Source organism: Saccostrea echinata, unplaced genomic scaffold (assembly GCF_033153115.1).
Source record: "Saccostrea echinata isolate AGI-Se365-2 ecotype Australia unplaced genomic scaffold, CSIRO_AGI_Sech_v1 ptg000009l, whole genome shotgun sequence".
In the NCBI taxonomy this organism is placed as follows: Eukaryota; Metazoa; Mollusca; class Bivalvia; order Ostreida; family Ostreidae; genus Saccostrea; species Saccostrea echinata.
In genome coordinates this window covers 32,378,939-32,406,345 of record NW_026889758.1, presented here as the reverse complement: position 1 = coordinate 32,406,345, position 27,407 = coordinate 32,378,939, and the positions used below count along the sequence as shown (strand labels likewise).

General features: G+C 33.1%; 1 protein-coding gene across 1 annotated transcript in view; it reads right to left on the bottom strand.

Moving 5' to 3' along the window:
* The window catches only part of LOC133182225 (long-chain fatty acid transport protein 2-like), a 39,921-nt gene extending 18,149 nt beyond the window's left edge, over positions 1 to 21,772 (bottom strand). The window contains exons 1-8 of the mRNA XM_061316981.1: positions 21,732 to 21,772; positions 10,854 to 11,226; positions 10,625 to 10,735; positions 4,813 to 5,019; positions 4,556 to 4,714; positions 4,318 to 4,442; positions 1,629 to 1,820; positions 996 to 1,089 (exon numbers count right to left, since the gene is read on the bottom strand). Of these exons, the coding sequence (XP_061172965.1) occupies positions 996 to 1,089; positions 1,629 to 1,820; positions 4,318 to 4,442; positions 4,556 to 4,714; positions 4,813 to 5,019; positions 10,625 to 10,735; positions 10,854 to 11,226; positions 21,732 to 21,749 (1,279 nt within the window). The 5' untranslated portion in view covers positions 21,750 to 21,772. The remainder of the gene's footprint in view (positions 1 to 995; positions 1,090 to 1,628; positions 1,821 to 4,317; positions 4,443 to 4,555; positions 4,715 to 4,812; positions 5,020 to 10,624; positions 10,736 to 10,853; positions 11,227 to 21,731) is intronic.
* Positions 21,773 to 27,407: the final 5,635 nt, after the last annotated feature.

Here is a 27,407-nt window from a genome sequence, read left to right as displayed (position 1 = left end):
ATGACTCTTCATGGCTTTACTATTCTTGGGAAGAAGATTTTTAAAGATTTTTCCTTTATATTTCTATGTAAAACTTTGATCGTCCATTGTGGCCCCGCCCTATCCCCGGGGGTCATGATTTGAACAAATTTGAATCTACACTACCTGGGGATGCTTCCATATGAGTTTCATCTTTCCTGGTCCTGTGGTTCTTGAGAAGAAGATTTTTAAAAGATGCTATTCATTTTTCACTAATTCTTAATTATCTCCCCTTGAAAGAGGGCGTGGCCCTTCATTTGAACAAACTTGAATCCCCTTCACCCAAGGATGATTTGTGGTAAGTTAGGTTTAAATTGGCCTCGTGGTTCTTGAGAAAAAGTCGAAAATGTGAAAAGTTTACAGACAGACGGACAGACGGACTACAGACAAAATGTGATCAGAAAAGCTCACTTGAGCTTTCAGCTCAGGTGAGCTAAAAATAATATGGTGATTTATTTTCAGTACATCTCTATAGAATATATTATGTGTTTTCTGCTAGTAAAAAATTGGCATTTCTTTTACATATATCATCAGTCGATAGCTTAACGATCAGAATTAGAGGAAAAGAGTAAAACTCACTAAAAAACAAAATCGCACGTCATTTGATAGTATGTGCATTTCTTTAAACAATCTTTAAATAGTTATTTCTTTCCTATGACATAATTATGGAATTAAAATGCAATATGGACGATTTTTCGTCCCATAAAGTCTTTGTTAGATTGTCCAGAGATGTCTATTTGTCCTAGTTGAGCATCACTCAATGCTGGAGAGTGGGGGAACGACATCCTTAAATTAAACATTAAAAAAACCCATAGACAGGGTCAGTCACTTCTTGACTTACGAAATTATACTGCTCAAGAAATTTTTAGCAAAGAGAATGAAAGTGCATTCTTTATTGTGTCCCTTAGTTTATTTTCTATAATGGCATACACTAAATTTCAAGGTATTAATACTGTAACAGTATTACATGTAATTACCTAATGGCGCCAATACACACAATCCGTTCTTGTTTCTCAATACATCTTCGTTTTCCTTGTCATATAGCACGAACTCACACGGCAGAGAAAATTTCTACAAAGCATTTAACGTTATACAATGTAAATGTTGTTATTATTGTATTACTAAAATTGTATCCTTTCTCTAACTATTAAATGGGATATTATGTCATTTTTAGAAGGCAAAGGAAATTGAAATATCTGTATTATGCAGTATTTTATATGGAGAGATCTATACTTGACACCTCCAAACTATGACTGATATGTTAGTTTGGTATATTATGGTAATATAAAACTCATAGAAACTAGCATGATTTTGTGAATCATTCAATTTATGTAGTTATTTAAAAGATTTTCATATGTAAGAATCCATATAAAATAATTATAAATTGACAAGTGTATATAAAACCTGAGTCTCTAAGTTCATTATCTTACACATTCACAAAACACAATCCTATTTTGACTTTCCACTTTTAGGAAACCCTCCTTAACTTACCAAATACTAGTACTAGTATACCACTACATCGTAAACATCAATAGTTAAAAACTTTTTTTTTTACCTTTTATGATAAAGAAGGAGGTAGGTGAGAGGCTATACAAAGAAAATTGTCTTACTAGGAGTGGCGACATGCGTCCAACAGCTCCAACAATGTTGTTTATGTTTGCAAGTCCTACAGGCATTTCAGTAGCTGCATAAAACTCGTATATGTGTGGTATTTTGAACCTTTCTAGCATAATTTTCCAAACATCTTTTCTTAATCCATTTCCAAAGGCACATCGGATGCAGTGGTTTGTATCAGAACTACTCTGTAATATTGTAATGGCTGTCATCAAAATAATATATATGTTACATAGATTTTGCAAGCAAAAAAAATCCTTATTGATTTAAATAAGATAGATTATACTAGAAAAATAACTGTTGCACATTAATTTATTTGAAATTGGCAAGTTGAAACGAATATTATTATCCTTACTGCTATAAAGTGATAATATATGGCGCGATATAAACTAAATGTCGAGACATCGTCAATTACACTAGCATGCTGACAAAAATTTCATATTTATTATCTGAAGAACTGCAATGACCACAATGAAATTCTCCAACAATAGGATATTCCTGCTGAATGACCATACATCTAAGTGTTGCAAAAACTTTTTCGTTTACTGGTATATCAGTTTCATTGATAATCGACTTATAAATATACATTATCATAACAGTAACTTGATCCAAAGAGCCGTATCACGTCGAGTTGACGGGCACGCATCAGCAGATCAAACGAGACGCTCTGATGATCCTATTCGGATCAAGTTACCGTTGCAATGATCAATTTATTACACTGTATATACCTCTCTATTATTAGCTAAATATAAATAAAAAAGCTTTTGGTATCATTTATGCAACCTTTATCTATTACACAAAATACTTTTTCAAGGAACTTGTTTGATACGCAAGAAACTAACGTCCTGTAAAATGTGTACTACATGTACGTCGTCAGTTTTAGAGAATGGTAGTACGGACTCAGAAAACCAGTGTGGTGATCTGTTGAAAGGTAAATGAAGTGTCAGGAATAGGAGTAAAATATATGGATAATTATTGGATACCACTTTTAAAGCAGGGGAAAGCATTAAATACAAGAAATAATAGCCGAAGCGAGCGACAAAAAAGCGGCGGCGTAAATCGAAGGTTTTTACAACGCTTGGATCTGTAGCTCTACAGATCTGCAGCTAGGCCAGAAGATATAAATTTTTTTTCTAAAAATCTTGAAAATAACAAATTAAGTCATGTTCATATAAGTAAAATGAATAACTTTAACCGAATAGATTTTCATTTTTCTTATAAAGTTTCACAATATTTGGATTTAAAGTAACAAAAATTTTTATACATTAAAAGGATGAATGCAGAATAGTGGAACTTTGAATATCGTAGTAAGTTTACAATTTCTTAATATTAATATTTTAGAAATTTATTATTCTAATCATTTACAACAAAAAAAGGTCAATAAATATATACCAATCCAGGCGTCCAATTTTTTTTTTTTATTTTGTATCATCTGTCCTAAGAAGAAAATACATTTGTACGTCATTCATTACATCTGTCGACATAGTTCATACTTTAAAAATTATGATAAATATTTTATGAATACACTTTCAAACAAGTAATGATGAAGTTGGTGTTGGGCAATGAGGGTCTAACTTCTAGAAAAATCCATGTTTAAATTTACATTCTTCTCAGGAATCACATGTGATCAATGAAGCGAAAAGAAGAATAGCTAAAAAGCCGTGGAAAGCCGTAACACTTAGACGATAGGAAGGAGTCATTCAACGTTAATATCGTTGATGAATTGCCAAGTATATAGCTACTGGATTCAGTTATTTTGACACTTATGGTTAATTTAAACAATTCCACTTATAAGGATATTGTTTCCATGAAATATATGGAAATAACGAACAGTATTCAAGCTCAAAAGTCCATTAATCAATACAAAATAGGAGCAGAGCAAACACGGACCTCCAAACATCAGAGGTGGGATCAGGTGCCATGGAGGAGTGAGCATCCCCTGCCGACCGGTCACACCCGCCGTGTGCTCCTTGTCACGATCGGGAAACAACGGAAAAATCCGTCGACAATTCAGTGTGTAAACAATGGCCTAACAATTAGTGTGAAAAACGTCAGTCAGCATTTGACTCAATGACAAACCGTATTTGCCGACAAGGTCATTGTATCGACCATAGAACTTACGAAATGATGACTTTAAACGAGACAGGTGATATTCTTGTTTCATCAACTTATTTGTCAATAATTTACCTCGTTTTAGAAATTGTACATACGTAGAGCATGCTCTTGCGTATCGAATCAACTGAGAGATATATACCCCGTATGCAGGTGATGAAGGTATATTGCTGCATAAGTAAGGGAAGTTGACGATTGAAAAGTTAAAGTCATCACGTTTATCATAAAGCTTGGTTGTTAGATTACCATTAACGTCTTTTTCAAGTAAAATATCCAAATATGAAACAGATGTGTCAGACTCTGTGGTATCTTTTATCTCAAGTTCACAGGGATATATCGTATCGACATAAGAATGGAAATAGCCATTGTTAATTGACAATACGTCGTCGATATATCTAAATGTCGAGTTGAAGGCCACAGCAAGTGTTTTCTTCTTTTCACGTACAAGATTTTGGACAAATTCTGCTTCATATGAATACAAAAAAAGGTCTGCTAATAACGGGGCGCAATTGGTACCCATGGGAATTCCAATAGATTGTTGGAAGACCTGGTCTCCAAAAACCACATACTTACTGGAGGTGTTGCGGCCACATATCGAAGAAGTTCACCAACGTAGTGTACCACTGTAACATTGTGTTCTCGACAGTCGCTGATAAACCGAGAGGCAGAAAATTTCTTTTTGAGAACCAAAGTTGCCCCTAAATTAAATTGAATTTTAGAATTTATTCATGAAAATTGTAATAGTCATTCCATGTTCTTTAAACAAATTTATATCTGACTCTAAAAGAGAAAAGTAAAGCTGATTGCGTACCCGTTCGTAGCACATTGCCAAGAGCAATAAGAGAAGCAGATGAGTGGTACAGTGGAAGAGCGGTGTACACAATATCATCCTGACAGAGATTCTGTATGGCCATACTCCAGGCACCTTTTACAAGCTTTTCATTTGGAATGTATGCAGCTTTCGGTAGACCTGTTAGGCGGGAAATTCTACTGTCATAATTCAATTATTAATGTTCATAACGAATTCAACTGAATATAATGAAATTTGGTGCGAATATATACAATCACCTGTTGTTCCAGAGGTATAAATGTAAAGACTGTTGTCTTTCATTCTGATGCATTTACGAATGTCTTCGCCGACATTTTCATTTGATGATCTTTCAATAATTGAGTCCATTGGAATGAAATTTGAATCTCTTGACTCTCCAAAATGATAAACAGGTATTCCATGTAGCTCCTGGAGGATTTCAGAAACCGGGTTTTGAAGATCGGTGTCTGTAAAACCATCATGACGATTTAAAAAAACATTTTTTTTATTTAATATGAATCATGCAGTTAGAAAAGAGAAAAAATGGATTTGTTGTTGTCTTATTCTCGAGAACATTATTTCCTATAGACATTGAATATGATGAATTTATTTAATACTATGATCCTATTAAAGACGTAAATTCTAACACTCTAACACATTACTCAAAAGCATGCTCTGAGTACGATCAAATTTTAAACCAAAGCATGCTTCTTACAAATATGGTGATGTTCAGGGATTTCAACAACCTTTTTAAAAGCCAGTGTTATTGTTAATTTTAGAGTAATTTAATTTCAACCGTATTTCCACCTTGTTAACATTAAATGTCAGAAAAATACCAAATAAACGTTCCAGAATTTAAAAAAAATAAATTAATAAAAAATAAAATTAGGAATTGAAAATAAAAGATGCCGGAAATGAAATGCAGCGTATTTGGCAGTAAAAAACTGTTGTAGGTATACAGTGAGGAATAATACATTTGATTTTTGTCGATGTTAGAAATAAGCAATGAATTTAAGTAACTGTATACATGTACTACCAAATATATTCTTTCAACAGCAGTAACGTAATTAGTGGCTCTACTGGTTTGTACTCAAAACATGAAAAAATTAAGGGACAGCAATAAATAGAATAATGATCCATGGTTAAGTTTCTTTTTGTGGGAAGATTTATAGCAATCAGACATAAACTGTAGGAGGAATAGCGTTTCACAGAAATTTCTTTTTATAGTAACCATGGCAACATTATTTATCAAATCAAAAAAATCCATATTAAGAGAATTATGTATCTCAGTGTAGTGTACTTGCATACCATGTTATATTAAAATCAGACCAAAACTGTGAGAAGAGTAGCTTTTAAAAGTATTTCATAAACATTTCCATTTTTAGAAACCATGGCAACAACTTTCATCAAAATAAAAAACCAATATATAGAATGTTTTATCTAGGTGTAATCTAATTGTGTGCAAATAATATTGAAATTTGACCAAAACTGTAAGAGGAGAAGCATATTAATATTACTAATCATGGCTTTACTGTTCTTAAACAGAAGAATTTAAAAATTATTTTTTTGTATGTTTTCCTATGTAAAACTCTGATCTCTCATTGTAGCCAAACCTTAGCCACCCTAACTTTGGACAAATTTGAATCTACATTACCTGAGGATTCTTCTACATTAATATGACTAACCAGACCAAACAAAGTAGCTTGACTTTAAATTCTAGTGAGGCAAAACTATACATGTAGCAGCAAGAGGTCTGGGGCCGCCTTAAGCCCCCAGCAGGTTCCGGGTGGTGTCATGGGAGGGGGGGGGGCACTCCGACAGAAAATACAGTTGGGGTTTTAAAATGTAATGAAATTTCATTTACTGTACTGGTTTGTTTATTTAAGACTTCAGCATGATACTACATATTGTAAAAGAATGTAAAAAGGTTAATAAATATGTTTACTAAAACTTTTGAAACATTTAAAGGTGAAAACGCCTCTTATCAAACTTTGCTTTTATTTCTTTAAAACTTCAATTCAACATTATAGAACTCCTTAAAATTTTAAAAGAAATGCCATTAATTTTACGTATTATCTGCAATGTATTGTTGATTATGGGAAGGGTGGTGGTGGTGAAAAATCTAGCGAGGCAGTTGCCTCATTGCAACAATGGAAGCTACGCCCCAGTCTAGGTTCCCATTGATAGATAGAAAACGGGTGTCTCAATCTTTTTCAGATTTACTACACCCAGAACTTAACATAAATTCTTTAGGATACTTGCCATTGGTGTTAATAACTTTTATTTTGCTCTTACCCTTAACATCCCTAATAGGACCAAATTCTTTATCCTTAAATGTCTATCACGTACATAATACTTTGATATTAATTTAAAGCATTTTAGAGTAGAAAGTTTCAAAAATGTAATTAACTAAGCAGTAATTAATTAACAAAGATTGCATTGATGTCTATGGGGATAGGCGATTTTTTAATTAAAAAAATTCAAATAATAAGAATATCAATAAATACTGTGGTGGAAAGATGCATTAAAACATTAGAAATAGAATGACAATTGAAAATGATTTTTTTTACCAGATAAGTTTTTTAAGATTGTTTTTTTTTTATTAATTAAAACAGAGGGGAGAGGGAGATAACTCTTACCCAAATTCAAGGTCATAAATTAGGCCACATTCCAGGCTTACATGATTATAGTAATTAATGGGAATTATGTCTAAATATACTAAGTTTTCAACCCCTACACATCTGTTATGTATTCAATTTCATTGAATCTGTTGCTATTAGGGATGGAATACCCTATTTTCTTTATTGCTGATTCAACATCCAAATTCTTCAGCTAGTTTTTAAATGCCTGACTTTCCCAAAGCTTTGCCTTATATATCCTTTGGTTTGGCTAGTCCATTCCAAGGGTTCTCCGGTCATTCCACTATTTGAAGTCTTCAGTGAGTTTTACTCAAATGCCCTTTAACCATTACACCTATATATTCCTATGTAAAACTTTGACCCACTGTTCTGGCCCCACTCTAACCCCAGGGGTCATGATTTGAACACACTTGAATCTATACTACCTGAGAATACTTTTGTATTAATATGACTAAAAATGGCTTATCTGTTCTTGAGAAGAAGATTTTTAAAGATATTTCCTGTATATTCCTATGGTAAACTTTGACCCCCTCTTGTGGCCCTGTCCTACCCACAGGGATCATGACTTAAATCTACACTAACTGAGTATACTTCTATTATGATATGACTAATTACGGATTTGCTGTTCTCGAGAAGAAAATTTTTAAAGAAATTTCCTATAAATCCCTATGTCAAACTTCGACCCCCTGTTGCGGCCCCGCCCTGCCCCGGGGGTTATGGTATGAACAAACTTAAATCTAGAGTATGTAATGAAGCTTTCACACGTTTCATCTTTTCTTGTCCAGTGGTTTGCAAGGGTTGCATTGATCCTTGTTTGCTCTGCTCCTGATTTGTATTTTTTCTATGGAATTTGAGCTTGATTATCTCCATATTTGATATTATGCTGTTCTTGTGAATAAGATTTCTTTTAAAAGATTTTCCCCAAAATATTCCTGCGTAAAACTTTGATCCCCATTGTGGCCCCACCCAACCCCAGGGGTGATGAATCTACACTACCTAAGGATGACTCCATATCAATATGACTAAACTTGGCTTTGCTGTTGATGTGAAAAATATTTTTTACAGATTTCTAGCTTCGAGTCGATTTATGAATGGAAATATAAACTATTGTGAATTGATAATAAGTCGTTGATATATCTAAATATCCGTTGAAGGCCACAGCAAGTATTTTCTTCTTCTCATGTACAAGTTTTTGAATAAATTCTGCTTCAAAATATCCCTTGAAAACAAAGTTATGGTTAACTATTTATAATATTTTAGGGAACTAATTTAAAACAGCCGTGTTATTAACCTGGCGTTTCTAAGTGATCATCATAATAATTTTACTAATACGGAAAATGAATACAGTTTTTATGGTGTGTGAAACGTGTTCTTACACTTGTATTTGATATAATATAAATACAATATTGATATGTCAACAATATTCACGATGGCTTGATGTTCGCCGAAAATTCTCTGATCGCGAACATAGTGAAATTAAAGCATCGCAGTGTATTCCACTTTCACAGTATTTTATTTTGACAAAATTCATATTAAATATCTAAAATATGCAATAACAATGTTTTTAACATTATGACTTTAATAACATTACTTTGATGTAACGTCAATGTGTAACAACACCTATTCTCTTTAGAGAAGTGGACAGGCTTTCGCCTACATCCACTTCTCTTCGCAAGCCTTCATGTTGTGAGTCTGGAAAACGTGTAAATTTCGAACCGGTGACAGCCTACACTTCAACTGACGTTTCGTCTAAAATTTGTTCGAATGTACGGTAACAGACGTGTTATATTATGTTAATCTCAGACTAATACATTTTCATTCTGACTTATAAAATCTGTGGCCAATTAGTCCGAACGGGAAAAAAAAATCTGGAAAACAAAATGAATAAATTATTGATGTCAATTCTCGACAACTTATACTGGAAAACTCCGTATGTATTTTTAGCTTTCTAGCTTCTTGTCGGGTTAATTTTACAATGTGATACGAAGTTGTCATGATTAAGTATGACACATAAAAGGAAGATGTCAGATGTTTTGAACGCAATTTGTAGAGAAAAAAGAACCGATATTGGGAATGTGATCGTATTTCCTGATCACGAGATCTGTGGAATAAAATGCTTCACGTAAATGATTTGTTATTTTCAAAAAAGTATAAAAGGTACATTCTAATATCTTTTTTGATCGTTACAATTAAAGCACTGATTTTCCTCTTTTTTGACGGACTCATAAATCGCGCGCGGACTAGTAAAAATAAAGAAGCACTAGTCCGGCCGGACAAAAGCCTAAAAATGTTAGTGTCGAACCCTGTAATTAAATAATTTTCGATAACAATTTTAAAATTACGAAATATATACAACCCTAGACAATCAAGTAATTGACACATATTATACTGAATTTGAGCTTTTTACAATATTACAGACTAATTCTATCAGACATGTAGCCCTAGTTCAATTATCAATGAAAGATTGATTGATGAATTGTATGTTGTTTTACGTCTCATTAGAGAATTTTTCGCTCATATAGAGACGTCACCATATACCGGTAAAGAGCTTCAAATTTTGACCTTTACTCGGCACTCAGGATTTTTATTGCTTGTGTTCGAAGCCCAAGAGTACCATATTTTTAAATCAAAGAATGGTTTTGCTGAAAGAATTTTCCGCGGAAAAGCTATATTTGTCATAATTTAATAATGATACGACTTCTGAATACTAAAAACAGAAATTGGATGTGACTTTTATACATTTGCAGCTATGGGCATTTTGCCATGTTTGGCCTTCTCATTATTTCGAAAAGTACATTCTTCACGTCCTTTAGGCAGTCTAAGAAAGGTTGTTCTCAATCCGATCGTATTAAACTGATAAAAATTATGAAAATACTTGTATTACACTAAAAATCTTTCATTCTTTTATACCTTACTCCGAACGAAATAATTCTGAAAGATGAGAAAGTTGGAAGAAAATCAGGCAATAGAAATTGATTGCTAGAAAAAAAGGATAATTGCATCACGGCTCCAATTAAAATTTTGAATTAGTTTTTTTGCTGAAATCTGAAAAAAAAAACACAGAATTTTCCAATCTTAAATTTATATTCGAATATCAGCCCATCGAATTATTATTCGAATATTCGTTTTTTAATTTATTTAAGTTGGATCATTTGTAATTTATTTTACATTGGAAACTTAGTTTTTGATACTAGTTACGTTTTAAAATTTTACCATAAATAGTTGTATAAAAGTTACTAGTAATGTTTAAAAAAAATTTACAATAAAGAATGGTGAATGTTTTATGCCCTGTTCACAGATTTGTACTGTTTATATATATTTTTTGGTTTTTGAAATCGATCATTGTTTGCTATTTTCACCTTTTTCATTGTATCAAAAAGGTGCCAAAAGCTAAAAAGAAATAATTATAATAAAAAATATAAATAAGACTTGCCTCTAGAAATAAATATCATTTTTGGTTCTGCAACTTTAATAACATGAACTAATGATTCATTTCGGAGATTAAAATTGATGAAGGCCATCTGAACTCCTATCTTCTGCAAACCTGCAAATTGTTTAATATATATTAAAATCTAATTCATAAACCAGGAGGTTTATTTGTATACAATTACAAATTAGAAAAGACAGAGAAATTGGCTAGTATATACATGATATATAGTTACCTAAAAATGTCCATATAAAATCGGGTTCGTTTGCCAAGACAATAGCTACAACATCTCCTCTCTCCAAACCAAGACTTAGAGCAGCATTGGCAAATTTATTTGATCTGGCGTTGCCTTCGTTGTATGTAAATGTTTTATTATCATAAACAAGCATTGTTTTGTCCCGGTGCTTCTTCACAGTTTCTTCAAATCGGTTGATTGGGAGCCTGCCTCTTTTGATATCTTTTGACATTGGGATTAAATAATTAAAGATAACAGTCCAGAAAAACTGTAGGTCATACTTGATCCATGGCGACCAGTATTTGATACCGAGGTATGTGGCACCGACGAGTCCTGTAATGGCGCCAGCCAGGATAGTCCACATGTTCCCTCTCTAATGAAAATAAACAATGGATTGTTATTACTGAAATTGCTTATATTTTACGTATCAAAACAATGATGCTAGATGTCGCAGGTAATTCCTATGTTTGCAATGAAAAAAGGTGAAAATAACAAACAGTGATCGATCTAAAAAAACACAACAACTACAAACAATATAAATCTGTGAAAAAGGCATATAATCACGGACCCCCGGAAATTCCAGAGGTGGGCTCAGGTGCTTGGGAGGAGTAAGCATCCACTGTCGACAGGTCACACCCGCCGTCAGCCCTATGTACTGATCAGGTAGACGGATTATTCCGCAGTCAAATATAGTATAAAAACAAAAGCCTAACAATTTCATCCAAAATACGGCCCAATGACAGATTAAATTTGCTTAAAATATCATTAAATAACGACCATAGAAGAGGGTGTTGCAGAAACTCGTGATTATTCCCTATATCGAGAAGGACATTTAAATACCCACGAAGCATGAAGAGTCATCTCTAATGCTACGTAGATTACTTTATTTATACGACGGGTATGTCCAGCTTGTTATAACAAAACATTTAACATTTTACGTTTATTTCATGCATATAGTTTTTTCCTAACATAGACTGGCGACCTGTAAAAAACTTTTTTTTCACATCTATGGTCACTGTCGCCATATTGCATGAGAAAAGTTAGAACGATAAAAAGCACAATTAATGGCAAATGCACCTCGCACATCATTTTGAAAGATGTACTGTAGACAGCGTGCGTTCATATTTTTCAATATATAAAAATGTGTCCAATAATCACGCTGTTGATGTATCCAAGAAATTTTATTGAGTCATTTCAATTTTAGTTGTTCCAAGACAAATCTGAGCCACTAATTAACAGAACAATAATGAAACGAAATGCGTATGAAAAAATTAAATTATTTAAAATGACAGTACTTTATTTTTGAAGATATCGCCACTAAATAATAACATTAAATACATGTCTTATTAGTTTTAGATCATAATATCAAGGGAAACAATTTAATTCTACATCCATTTAAAATATTACCCATTAATTTTCTGACATTATCTCCCTCTCTCTTTCTCTCTCAAGAGAGATGTTACATTGTAATTATTGTACTTTCATTATATATATATATTAGGGATGTCAACGAGTACTCGATCGAACGTCCGAGTATCGAATACTAAAATCGGTACTCGGTTACTCGAATGTATATTTTTTCGTATTTCAAAGTGCAAATATTTATTAAAAACTTTTATCTAAATATGCACCGTCCATGTCCATACAGTAATGAGCGTCACCTCCACCAGTTAATTCCCGTTATCGCTTGTGGCTGTGTACATGGATACACAGTAATTACCGTGACCAATCACCTGACACTGAACACAGCTGTCCTCATCCCTTGTGGCCTTAATTTTTGGATGGCTTCAATTATTTGATTTCAATGTTTCAATCGTTTAATTAGATACATTAATTATCCTTAGATTATTTAATTAGCATACTGTAGCGAAATCGGACATACCTAGAAATACCGCTACCAATTCAAAAGTGGAGAAATTCTAAAAATAACCGAAGATTTAAAAAAAATGTTAAAAGTCAGCTGTGCGTAGTAAATTAAGCGTATACTGGGTGGGGGGGGGGGGGATATATATTAAGGAATCACTGTCTAGTTTTTTGGGAAGAAGAAATCGTCATATTTAATTTTCAGAGTTATCACCCCCCCCCCCAAAAAAAAACCATTTGGAAATGTCAATAATATACGACACTCGATCACGCCAACGATATTCTTTTTCGCTAGTCTAATCATTACTAAGTTGCATCCTTCTTTCCGTTGATCAAAATGTTTTCCTAAACAAGAACTGTAAACTTAAGCATTCATTTTGTAGTCATTGGTCATGTATTTCGTGTTTGTTTGATACATAAATTAAGTACCAAATATCATTTTCGTTGGTCTCGAAGATAAGAACTACTAAATTGTTTGTAGCATATAATATGTATGTACATATTTAATATATATAACACTGAAAGAATCGAATAGTTTTATATATGTAGGTCTATATATGTATATATATATATATAATGTAGCAAGTCTATTGAAATTATTATATATAACTTTTTATTTTATATATTTCATGTCATACTATCTGATGTGCCATATGGCATAAGGAAAATAAAGAATTGAATTGTACATGCATTAAAAACGAAAGAAAACATCGATGGGGTATACAGGTCTGTAAATCAACAAACTTTTACATGTAAACACACTTTTTCCGAGTACCCGGGTACTCGATCGGAAAATCGCCCGAGTAACCGATTATCAAATATTGACCGATTTGACATCCCTAATATATATATATATATATATATATATATATATATATATATATATATATATATATATATATATATATAGGATCTCCCATGATTTGTAGTTGGATATGATTTTTATCCAACGAGTTGTGTGTTTTTTATCCCCGAGCCTTGGCGAGGGGATAAAAACACGCAACGAGTTGGATAAAAGTCATATCCAACTACAAATCATGGGAGATTCTTTTTATCCCTTGTTTAATACTTCACAACCAATGTTTTACACTGTTTTATATAGGACTCCACTTTATTTTACTTCATCACGCTAACGCAAAAACCATTGTGATGTCACAACTGCACTTAACTGTGGATTATGAAAAATTTATCCAGTGAGTCATATCCACGGGATAAAGGGGTAAACATGGGATAAATATATATATATATATATATATATATATATATATATATATATATATATATATATATATATATATATATATATATATATATATACACCAGCCATTCTAGGAAAAAGAATCTTTGCAGAGAGTCCACACACTTTACCGCTAGACCACCTCCGACAGTGAAGTATCATGTGCTATTATATGTGCACATTTTCCATTTCGGATGGATAGTAATTTTTATTCGATTTTTGTGATTTTCAAAAATATGCCTCTTTGAAACAAAAATCGGAAATAGAAGTTTTGAAGAAAAATTCTGTCTCTTAATGCGTATATCAAATTCATTCTGTTTCAAGGAGGCAATTTTTCAGAACAATGGGGATTCCCTATTTTAAAAAACAGAAAACCTGACTTATTTTGCTATGTGACTAATTTACACTTCATTTAATGGCAAATTGGAAGTCGATATGCAGTTTCTAAATATTGTTCTAAATTGTGCTGTATATACCGTTGTATCTGATAAAATTTAAGACCGTTTTCTGTTACTTATTTTTTTTTCTTTTAAACTGCTACAACTTTAGGGAAAATAACAAAAGAACTGCAACACCCTCTTTACTGAAGTGCTGACTTTAAACAAAGTCGTTGAAATCCCTATAGCATACACGTATCTGTCAGTGGCCTGGCATTGCTCATACTCAGAGCCTACTCTCGATTCTCGAATAAGTTACGAGACGTAAACACCATATGCAGGTGATAGCGGAATAATACTACATACATGTATATAAGGAAAATTGACGATGGGAAAGCTGAAATCATCTCGTTTGCCATAAAATTTATTTAGTTGGCCCTTATCGTCTATAGTCAGTATAGCATTCAAATATGAAACAGATATGACAGACTCTATGGTGTCTTTTATTTTAAATTCACTGGGATATGTCAAGTCGACATATGAATAGAAGTAACTATTGTTGATTGACAAAACGTCGATAGATCTGAATGTCGAGTTGAAGGCCACAGCAAGTGTTTTCTTCTCGTGTAGATGTATCTGAATATAAAAACGGGTCGGCAAATATGGAAGTACAATTAGTTCCCTTATAATACGTTGATAAATACATCAAATATAAAAAAAATAATACTTTATTCCTATTTTTAACAAGAACAAAATTTAGCTCAACAATGCAGAACTGAATAAGTCCAGATCATTACTCACAACATATGCCATTTCGAGATCTCAATGAAATATTACCACGAAATGTTATAACAAACAGTAATCATGGTCAAAGTCCAGTTGAGCAATGCAGATTGTGAGCAGAACAATGAAGACATAGACAGATAAGAAGTTACATATTACTGGGGCGATGGCGACATGTGAAATTTCGTTTCAAAAGAATCTCAAGTTATTGAGTAGATGCACAATAATGTGCAAAATTACTCACGACTTCTGTCAAATGTAATATGTGTATAAATATATGTATATTATGAAGAATAGATTGACTATACACACAGTACGTATACACATGCCCTGTAAGTAGTATGCGTTTTAGACTAGTTTTTAGCTCACCTTAGCCGAAGGCTCAAGGGAGTTTTTCTGATCGAAATTTGTCCGTTGTCTGTCGTCGTTGTCGTTAACTTTTCACAATTTCATCTTCTTCTCCAGAACCACTGGGCGATTTCAACCAAACAGAATATCCATTTTCCTGTGTATTCGTGTGTCAAATTTGATCGTCCATTGTGGCCACACCCTACCCCCGGGCGTCATGATTTGAACAAACTTGAATCTACACTACCTGATGATGCTTCCACATAAATATGACTCATCATGGCTTTGCTGTTCTTGAAAAGAAGATTTTTAAAGATTTTTCCTATATATTTCTATGTAAAACTTTGATCGTCCATTGTGGCTCCGCCCTACCCCCAGGGGTCATGATTTGAATAAATTTGAATCTACACTACCTGAGGATGTTTCCACATGAGTTTCATCTTTCCTGGCCTTGTGGTTCTTGAGAAGAAGATTTTTAAAAGATGCTATTAATTTTTCACTAATTCTTAATTATCTCCCCTTGAAAGAGGGCGTGGCCCTCCATTTGAACAATTTAAAGCCCCTTTACCCAAGGATGCTTTGTGGCAAGTTTGGTTGAAATTGGCCCAGTGGTTCTTGGGCAGAAGTCGAAAACGTGAAAAGTTTACAGACACTCGGACAGACGGACTACAGACAAAATGTGATCAGAAAAGCTTACCTGAGCTTCCAGCTCAGGTGAGCTAAAAAGTCACCAAATCGTGAAATTTCAAAAAAGTTGACCATCTGGGTTGGTCTAGGAATTATTACAAAGTTTACTTTTTTCCAATACCCAATACCTCTGAATTTGCCATATTGCTGTATACATTTTGTATATATCGGCGCAGATGAATTATTTTGGTTAAAAATAACAATGTTTAGATTGCTGGTATGTTTCTTTTAATGTTCTGTCAACAGTTTTTTAATAAAATGTCCCTGGGTGTCTTGAATACTCTAGCGAGTCATGCGTCATTCTTCAGTGTCATGCATTGCTTACAGAACAGGTAAACAGTGAAGTCTTGAACTCAATTTTTTGCGTTTATCCTAATAATTGTCTTAAAAGTATATTTTAAGACCCATAAACGTTACAGTTAATGTAACATAAAGTTCATTTTGTATTAAACTATTAAACAATACTTAGGAAAGGCGTTATGTTGCACCTACTACTACATGAAACTAAAAAGCTGCGTAAAGTCACGCGCAATCGAATTAGACTTGGCCTCGTTAAGAGGATTTTGTCTCGGATGTTCAATATTTAGACACTACAAGGATTGTTTATAATTGAAAAGTTTGGAAGCAATAGTTTTGGAATATCTGTAGGAAATACAGGGTGTAAACATATACTTCAAATTGAAATGTGGTGGAATGCACCAATATGAGTAATTTTTAAAGATCATTTGACAAAAACAATCTCAAGTTGCTCATCACTTTTTGAAGAAAAAGTTGGTAAGTGCATATGTAATAATGCGCACAGTTCGTACACATGTTCCAGTGCTTAAGGTCTCAGTTAAGTTGATAAAGGATCAGTTATTTTACTCAGAATATATATGAACAATTTTACTGAAATTCTTATAAAAAATTAAGTCATAATTCAAATATTCTTTTTAAGTGTAGATTTACCATAAGAAACAGCCAGGCTACAATAAATCAGTTATGTGACTGTATTCAAATATTAAAAAGTTAATTCAAGCGTGACACAACTGGCTAGGTAGGACTAACGATTGATTGATTGCATATTGTTTAACGTCCCATTCGAGAATTTTCATTGATATAGTGACGTCCCCGTATGCCGATGAAGGGCTTCAAATTTAGACCTATACTCGGTACACTGCCAATGAGCAGTGAGGGTTCTTTATCGTGTCTGTGTTTATCGTGGCACAGGATCTCGGTTTTTTAGGTCTCATCCGAAAGTCCTGTGACTTTCACATCTAATGCAGGTCGAACAGTCACTACCTATGTTAACGTCTTAGGTTTGATTGATTAATTGATTGCATGTTGTTTTATGTCCCATTGGACATTTTTTCACTCATATACATGTAGACATGTCACCATATACCGGTGAAGGGCTTCAAATTTTGACCTTTACTTGACACTCAGGGCCATTTAGCAGTGGAGGGATCTTTATCGTGCCAACGCCTTTCGTGACACAGGGCCTCTGTTTTTTTTTAAGGTTTCATCCGAAGGACCCGCAACTTTCACTTCAAAGTGCCGAGCGCTTGGCGATGGAACAGTTGCTACCTATTTTTTTATCTACTTAGGTCAGTCGCGGCCGAAATTCAAACTCACGACCTTCAGATCACGGAGCTACCGACTCTTAGGTTTGACACGGCGCGGCGAACGAGAATCGAACCCGGCCCTCCCGATCACGAAGCGAACGCCCTACCAATAGGCTATCTTGACCGGTCCTGGATTAACAATAAAGCTTCATATTTTAACGAAATTCTTTCCAAGATCATCAAAGAATTAGAGGAAATTTACAAAGAGGTCTGAGTGAAAATGTGAAGATATTGGGATTTCCATCAAAGAAATTCTGCATTCTGATTGAGTAACGAGAGGCTTTAATAATACAAATGTAATTAGCTTTTAATGACTTCTAACATAATTTCAAAAATTTGACAAATAAACGCTTATTTACATAATTTACGATTCATTTTTATTTTGCCAACTTGAAGAATGAAAGATGTTTTTGTTATTCCTATTTAATGACAGCATTACTACAGTTAACTTTCAACTTAATTAGTTTGGAGGCTTGGAATTAAAGGTTGAAGTTTTAGCGCGAAGAGTACAAAGACTTGCTATATACGTAAATGTAAATAGTTATTATAATAAAGAATATCTGCTAGGGTTCTGAAGAAAAGAGTTAAGTAAACAAAATCACATGGGAACATATCACACTTACATATGCCAAATATATAAACAAGTAAAAGTAACCGATTAACTAAATCTTAATCATTTGGCCACTAGTGGCGACGATTATAATTTGGAAATCAATGTGTTTTAACATTACTAGTCCGACAAGGTTGTGCCCCTACAACCCCCATCGAGGACTGACCTCAAAACCATAAACTGAGAACAGACCTAATAAAGTCTACATGTATATAACTTGATAATAAAACAGAATTTTCAACATGTTCTTGTAATTGAATATTACACGTATAGATGCATGTGAAATAAAAACAGGATATTCAAGATGAAATTTTTGATATGTCTCTTAGCTCATTGTCTCAAGGCCTGAAATGCTGGTTGTATGGATCCCTTAACTGGCAGTGGACTCCGTTACATCAGGTACCCAAAGGTCAGAGTCACAGGGGCCTTTACCCTTCATCTTTCATTACATTATATTATTGAATTAAAAGAATTAAGTTTAGGCAATGTACCCTGAAGAAAATGACAACGGGTTCCCTTTTAGTCCCCTATCATGTGCTTTGAGTGAGTGGTTCTAGCTCTTATATATTCTTGAGGTAGAGAATCTGAAAAAAGTGCTCATTTCTGGGGACAACCAGGTATTATCAAAAAGGATCCAACTGAGGACGGAAAATGGTAGTTCTATTGGGTACTCTGTCTAGGTCTAGGTCCTGTTTCATGAGCAAAGATGAAAGTCACAGGAACTCATCCTTAGTCTTTAACTACATTATAGAGTAAGTATAATAAGGAAGTTCTGGTAAGTAAAAAGGGACACTATCCATACGGATCCTAAAAAGGGTGATATGGGTTACCCCTCACGGTCCCTTATCGCGTGAAGTTCTAGAACTTAAAACATTGTTAGGTTACTAGGATTATTGTATGAGTTCTTTAGGTTCTTTGATTTTTTTCCTTTGAATGCTATTTTATCGGACTATTATTTTTTAAAACATCTCACAATATTGTCGTTGTGCTTTGGGTGTAAAAACAATTTTTTCCTTTCATAAATGTGTAGATTTACTATTATAATTGTATTTTGTTTTTGAGGGCAACAAAAATACATGTATAAAACAATAATTAGTATTTTTCTTACAACATAATTTAATATAGATTGTTATTTGAATTTATTGCGATTTCCTAGCACTTTCTAAATTTCGCTTTTACTCGCAGTTCTTGTGTCTCTCACAAGTTAGATATTGTAAGATATATCAATCTACCAAGACGGAAGAACTCAAGTGTATACTTACAGGGATTGACATTAACTTTATGATTCACTTGCCCTTCGGGCAAGTGATCTCAAACTTTGACTTGTCTGAATGCAAAACTTGGTTGCGCAAAATTAGGAAAGAACTTAAAAGAAGAAAAAATTAATTTCTTTAAAAGTTATGATAAGAAAAACTGTGATAAACATAAGCAGCTAAAAGTCAGTGAAAAAAAAATTGATGCTGCATTTGTACATAAATGTATACCACTGTACTTGTAAATTTAACCTTTTAACGCACACAGCCATGCAGCAATAACCCTTTCCTTTTAATTTCCTTTTAATAAAATTCATATTTAAAAAAAATATTTTCGGTAGGATCCTTTTGTGAATCGTGATTTTCAGAGATAACTGTGAAGCAACGCTAAAGGAAGATAGTTGCTACAAAACGTACATCTTATCTTGAACAGGATACATTGTGTTACGCTGTATCTATATTCTGTGGGTGAATAAATAATCTAATTTCCTGATATGAAGTTAACAAAATTTTGTTAGACGTAGAGCGTATTTACTACGAAGGAAAATAACGAACCCGATTTTTAAATGAATGGTATAATCAAGAAACGCTACCAAGGAATTCCGAATGCAAAAAAATTGTCAATCAGGTGCGTGGCGGAAATCGGTGTTCATTTTATTGTTTTATTTATAAATTAATGTAGACTAAATAAATATGTGCATTTCTATTAAAAAAAAATTCACTTGCCCGATCGGACAAGTACGTCAACAATTTCAATTGCCCGAACTGAGAATTTACTTGTCCCGGGCAATCGGACAACCGTTAATGTCAATCCCTGACTTAGTCAAGGCGTCAATTACCCTATTTTTTCGTACTTGATCAAATTTTACCGGAAAAAATTATGATATCAGTCTATTGTCTACGGATCTTTTTAAAGTGAGTTTGAAATGCACAAATGATTTTATTTTTTGTACGACCCTTTCTACTGTAACAGGAGAGGATGAAATGTATGGCTGGACCGACAATAGAAACCGGAACCCTGAAATCACTAGTTACGTGCTCTGCCAACTAAGCTACCCATATATAGATATAAACGACCCACACCATTACATTCCTCCCTCCCTCGATGACACAAACCATTTATTTATTTATTTTATTTTTTGCCCCTGGCGGGACTTCACCTTCAAATCCAGGGGTCGTCAACGGTACGTAACAGGAAAGGAGAAAACCTATGACTGGGCCGGGAATCGGTCCCAGGATCCCTGCTACACTAGTTAGGTGTTCTACTATTTGAGCTCTCCAGGCTAATATCCACGGCCCAAATCATTACACTATAATGTCCTTCCCCCTCTCTATCATAGGGGTTTGTCTTCTGGATTGTAAAATGCAAAATAAATTAATAAAACTTTGAATCTACTTTGAATAGCTTTAAAGGTTGTTACAATAATGATTCTGACAATTTCAGACAAATACCATGTTTTAAAAAAACATACCACACCTATATACATAAACTCTACAAGGGACCGTTTTCTGCTGGTTGAACGGGTGTTGACGACTGACAGAAAAAAAATAGGAAAATCATCACTGTAGGGAATAGAACCATGACAACGAAATAAATTAATGCTTTAGAGTTCACAGATAGGTGCTGAAGAGGGTGGGGGTATTTTTTCCAAGATGACAGCTTTCGTCCCTTATGGAGTTTATGCATATAGGTTTGGTACGTTTTTTGTGTGTGTTTTTTTTTGTTTTTTTTTTTTTAACATGGTATTGTTTGTCTGAAAGTGTCAGAAACTTACATGTTTATTGTAACAACTTTTTAAGTCTGTTTAAAGTACAAGCAAAATTTTATCAATTTATTTAAAATTTAACAATTTGGAAGACAAGCCCCTATGCTCTCTATCAGAGATATTGACTAGTACATTAACATGTATTTTAAGTTGGCAAGAACTGCCAGCCATATATTTCACGTATTAAGATAAAAGTGGGTCAGCGTTTGTGGCACAGATTTATGTGTTACTGAAATTAATTTTACACATAACCTTGTAGGCAGCGAATAAAATATCTTGAATTCTAATGAAATTGTCCAGTATTACACATAAAAACTCAACATAGTATGCTAATACATGCAAACACATACCTCCATGAATCCTCTCATAAGACTAGTCTGGCACGAGTGTTTTTTATCCAGTCATGCAAATATTTTTACAAGGTCGATAACTCTGTGATAAATATAACACCATGTAGAATGAATAAAGCAATTTGATGTTCTAGTATTCCAGAAGAATCATCCTAAAATGCATTGAGTGCGTTTATTAAAGTCGAATTACGTACTCATTGCCCATAGTAAAATCGAGAATGCATTTAAGTGTTATTATATACATGTATACAGGCACTTAAGGACATACGCAACTGGACTTGCTCAAGTATCTATGTTTTTTTTTAAATTAAATAATTCTTTGTTCATTTTTGTCTTGTTGTCCTCTGCTCTCGCTCATAGTTAAATGTTATCAAACATCTATGTTTGACATTATCAAAAAGTATGAAAGAGAGCACTAAAACATAGAGACTTGAGCAAGTCTAATACGCAACGTAGTTTGAACTTTATTGCCTTTTTCCATGGAGTTGAAGAGTTCCAATACTTGAAGGAACTGTGTGCTATATTTTTTATGTCTATATATGGTGTTGTACACTTCTTCTAAAACAAAAGTTTGGATTTTAAAAAAAATCTAGAATAATTTTTAGCAATTTTAATATATTTTTCTTTGAAACATTCAAGAAATTTCATCAGTTGATATCTTTTCAAATCCCCTGGTAATGCATGCTGATTTTTTGCCTATGAACATCTGATGTCACTTTGATTTTAAATTAAGAATATTTTGAAAAAATTATCAGTAGGTAAGGTACATTGCGTATGTCCTTAGATGTTTCTTGATATCAATTAAATTTTTTCTCAAAATTATAGTCTGCAGTGTACACTTTCGGCTTTGCAAATTTGTATTAGCAATTTATTTTGGAAGGAAACTGCTGTCTTGCCGTTTACTCTTTGCCACTCATACCAAAATGTTTGAAATATCTCCGAAGAATAGTATAAAAACAAGACCGGAAGGGGTCGAAGGATGAGGAGGCTTAAAAAACAATTTTTTATTTCCCTGCAAGAGATAAGTCGTGTGTACCCCTTGTTTTATTTCTATTTTGTTATTTCGCTTCTTGTGCAAATAAAAAAGAAATATCGTAGGTTTAATTTATTTATTTTAAAGAAGAGCAAATATTAAGATACATGCATACATGTATGCTATTTCGACACTATGATTGTTTTTACAAACTGACGAATGTTACAGTATATAAATGCCAATTTTCTTTTTTGTTGTACAAGTACGAATAAGTTCTGATATTTTGCAATGTTTTTAAAAAACTTTTAGAGAGTTTTTTTTTTCTATTTCGACATCAAGCAATCATGCATTAAGTGACATTTTTTTTTTTAAAATATCACCCGACATGATCGACCACAAGTGATAGTTAGGTCTATGGGATTTTTGAAAGTTTAAAATAGATTTTTGTTTTATTTGATTCTATTGTTACACTACAAGTAATTTACATGTACTTTAAATTGTTTTGATGATTTCTGGTCATATTCAAATACATTTTCTGTGATATTTCTCAAATTTACTCAGGGACTGTCATTGTCCTTATGTACTTAGAAATATTTTGCTCATATGATAGAGAAAGTACTATCTATAGTAATCCATTGAGTTTCCGCTCACTAAATTTCCAACTCATAGACGGCGCGGTTATTGAAATGTTCCAATACTGCCACGATGATTTTCCATTAAAATCGGTGTATTGGAACATTTAGTAGGAAATAAATTTACATAAAAAAAATCAATTAAGGAATGTTTTTAAGTTTTATGTGAGTTATTGGTGTGTAAGTCACACAGACTTGTCACGTAGGCATATTTCATGAAGCGCGCTAGCGCTTCATAAAAAATATACCTACGTGCAAGTCTGTGTGATTTACACACCAATAATTCACACTAAACTTAAAAACATTCCTTATATTTACATTTAACACGTTTTAAAGCACCAATAATATACTGTAGATTCCTTATTTTACGCGAGTACTTAATATTGCGAAATGGCCCTAGGGCGTCAAATCGCGAGAACAAAAATTCGCGAATCGTTGATTTATCTAGAGATTTTACATACATTAAAGCACTATGAAAATAAAAGCGAGTAATTTTATTTCGCGAGTGGTGCTTCTCGCGTACTTACGCGATAATTTATTCCTCGCGTATACTTAGGAATCTACAATACTCAATATTTGAATTTCTTGCTGCCCTATATGTTACATTTTTATTAACGTCTCTGTAGCCTCTTTGTGACGTCACTTTAGCGCGAATCTCACCGTGTATATTTCTACGCGTGAGTATACACAAAAATGACTTTCAAATCAATTTCACAGTTGGCTTAGTAGAAAAACACAGCAAATGTAAATATTCTGAGATGAGCACAACAAAAAATTGATAGATTATTCAACTGTCATCAACATCTTTTCAGCACAGCTGGTACTAACGTCTGTAATCGTGACGTATTATTTATGATGCCTTAAGACAACATGCACGTGTTCATGAAAATATCATTGAAAAGGTGCTAATGAAAAAGAGTATAATCTTACACATTATATTTAATCTGGTAGTGTGAAGTAGCAGAGTAATAAAGAAACATTTATTCATGGCGTACGCTGGGCAAAGACCTCTTAATCTTTTTAAAAAATGTTGGGGTATGATCAAATAATTTATGAAATACTTTAGGTCACTCATACTGCGGTATAAACAGATTCTATGATCAATTTTAAAAACTAAAATTGTCTTAAGTTATAAAATCCAAGATCATGTATTTAGGGGTTATATTCTCAAACATTAACATTGGACTACTTCACTTACTCGAAATATAACTTAAGTTAAAATAAATTCATTACAAGTTGCACTTACATGTAATTCAAATAAAATGAAAACTGAAAAATAAAGAATTATCAATTTAAAAGTGAATTCTTGTATGTGATACTGAAATGTACACACTCGTTCTTAATGATTGTTGATAATTGCTTACTCTAGTAATTTAGAATTTTGACCTTTCTGCGGGTTTTTGCGGAAATATATTACAATCCAATGAAATACGAGAAAAACATGATAAAATTGATATGTTTACCAGTCTAACACACAAATGATAATAATAATCTATACTACTATATTAAAATAATAGACTCGAATTTTTGGCCTTTAATACCGATAAATCGGAAGAGTACTGTCGTTTGTTTTATATATTTTAAACATCATTGGTACTTGAAGATTACCAATTTGTTTTTATTTTTTCTCAATTAAGCTTCGCTAATTAATAATCAACGAAAATTCCTCAAAAAATTCCGGAAATCATCTGGATTTTTTGGATTTTACAATTTTGCGCGTGCGTATTACATTCACGCTAAATCACGGTGTTCAAATCAGAGAAGACAAAAGTAATTTGAACTAAGTAGATATATATTTGTTATTTTATAATTTTCTCTAATAAGAAATCATAAATATATATGAACAAAATATATAGCAGATTTCCAATGAAAATTTACACGTATTTGTATTAATGTTTCTGAGTTTATCCATGCAAATGTGATATTGTGGCCACCTGGGTAATCATTCGCCATTTCGGAGACGCATTTATTATAAGTTATTTACGTCTCTGGTCATCTCAACGGAGGCAAAAAGCTCATGATCGTAGGAGTAATATTAATGTAACCATGCACCCGATTTTATTTTATCCTTCCTTTCTTTTATGCTTTTTTGAGGGGAAAGGGGGATGTTACAACTCCAGCTAGAATCACATCTTAATGAAGTATGCATTCTTTTTCCGCCAGAAATTACAATAACATTATTTTCATTTCTTAACTTTGAAATAAATCGAAATAATCAAATAACGTCAATATAACCGATATTTCCAATTTGAAATGTGTCTAAATGTTTGCAACTTGAATTTGTTCGCCATGTTTACTATTACCTTCACTGCTGAGATTTATAACTTCACCTCCAAAAATTTCTTTAACTTTGAAAAAAAAGTGGGTGAAATATGTATATAGAAGGGACAGCCTGTTCTTCTAAATATGTAAAGGTTGTCGTGGTAACTACGCTTGATAGGTAGTCTGAAGTCAGCCCTTGCGGCCCGTACAGTTCATTCTATCAATGCTACTAAAATATCGATTGTTTGTAAAATTTAATCCATGCACAGTTTTTCTCAAAACTATGAGGTGGGACAAAATTAAGATCGTAAAAATATTTATTCAATGATGAAATGAATTATATTTAATCGTAGCAAACAAACTTATGTTTTATTAAATCGCCACAAGAAAAAATACACCTGATATTATTAATTTTTATTATGATCTCTTGAACAACCAGTATGGAATTCCATATACGACAGCCAACTGCTTACTGCCAACTGCTCACTGCTTACTGCCAACTGCTCACTGCCAACTGCCACACATATTTGAATAAAATTTCATATTTATATTGATATTTATGTGAATTTTCATTAAACCAGGCGCGGATCCAGGATTTTTTTTACAGGAGGGGTCCACCCCAGTAAAAAAAAAATCCAACTTAGAAATTTCTTGACAAAAAAAAAACAAACAAACAAACAAACAAACCAAAAAAAAAAAAAAACAACAAAAAAATAAAAAACAAAAACGTAAACTCCTTTCCTAAACGTAAAAAAACCTATTTCGGCGGGGGGAGGGGAGGGGTTGACATCTTATGCTTCATATCTATGACTTTTCATATCAACTTAACACGGATCCACGTTTTCTAGGGGGGGGGGGGTGGTTCCAAGGTCACCAAGGGTTTTAGTTGGTTTAGTATATACATTAAATAACTCTACAAATTCCAGGGGGTGGTCTCCGGACACCCACCCACCCCCTCCCACCGACCCCCCTCTAGATCCGTGTATGTAAAACATAACTTATTTGGGAAAATAAAGAAAATATTTGAGAAAATATTTCACTATAGAAATTAACGGAAAATGGAAATTTATTTTCAAAACATCTTCCCCCGCGAAACAACAGATCCTTTTTTTCAGTTTTTATTCATTCCAAAGGTTTTGTTGTCTCACGGGGGGGGGGGGGGGGGCACGTGTTTTTGAAGATTAAAAACATGAAAATAGTTATTTTATTACCAATTTCAAATGAGATCACAAATAAAAAATGTACTTTATCAATCTCATATATTAGATTTTACATAAGTTGAAACATACGGTGAGATTTAAGAGTCATTTATCCATTTTCATGAGTATTTGAAAAAGGTGATGTTTTCAGCCTGATTTCAATTGATAAAATTTTGAATTTCCAACTTTAAAGTTGGAATTACCATCTTTAAAAAAAAAACATTACGTGGCACTAATACGCTTCCGTAAGGGAGAACTACTGTATATAGTTTATGTTGGAAATTTAGTGGTTACGCCCCCCCCCCCCCCAACCACCACGAATGTTTTTTACAGATCTAACAGATCGAACATTAGCCATTAAAACGATTTACATAAGACACATATAAAAATTCACACACAGAGGTACTTTTTCTAGGGTAAAAAGAAAATCCGAAAGATATTACTCGATATTTTAAACTAGGCAAAAGTTATTTGTTATTATAACTTTCAGTAATATTTCTATTATAAATACATATACCAACAACTGTTACTCAAGACCCTTTTAAAAGTTTGTTCTTTTGTCGTATGTGCCCCCCCCCCCTTTACCCGCATCAAAAAAAAGCTATCGAAT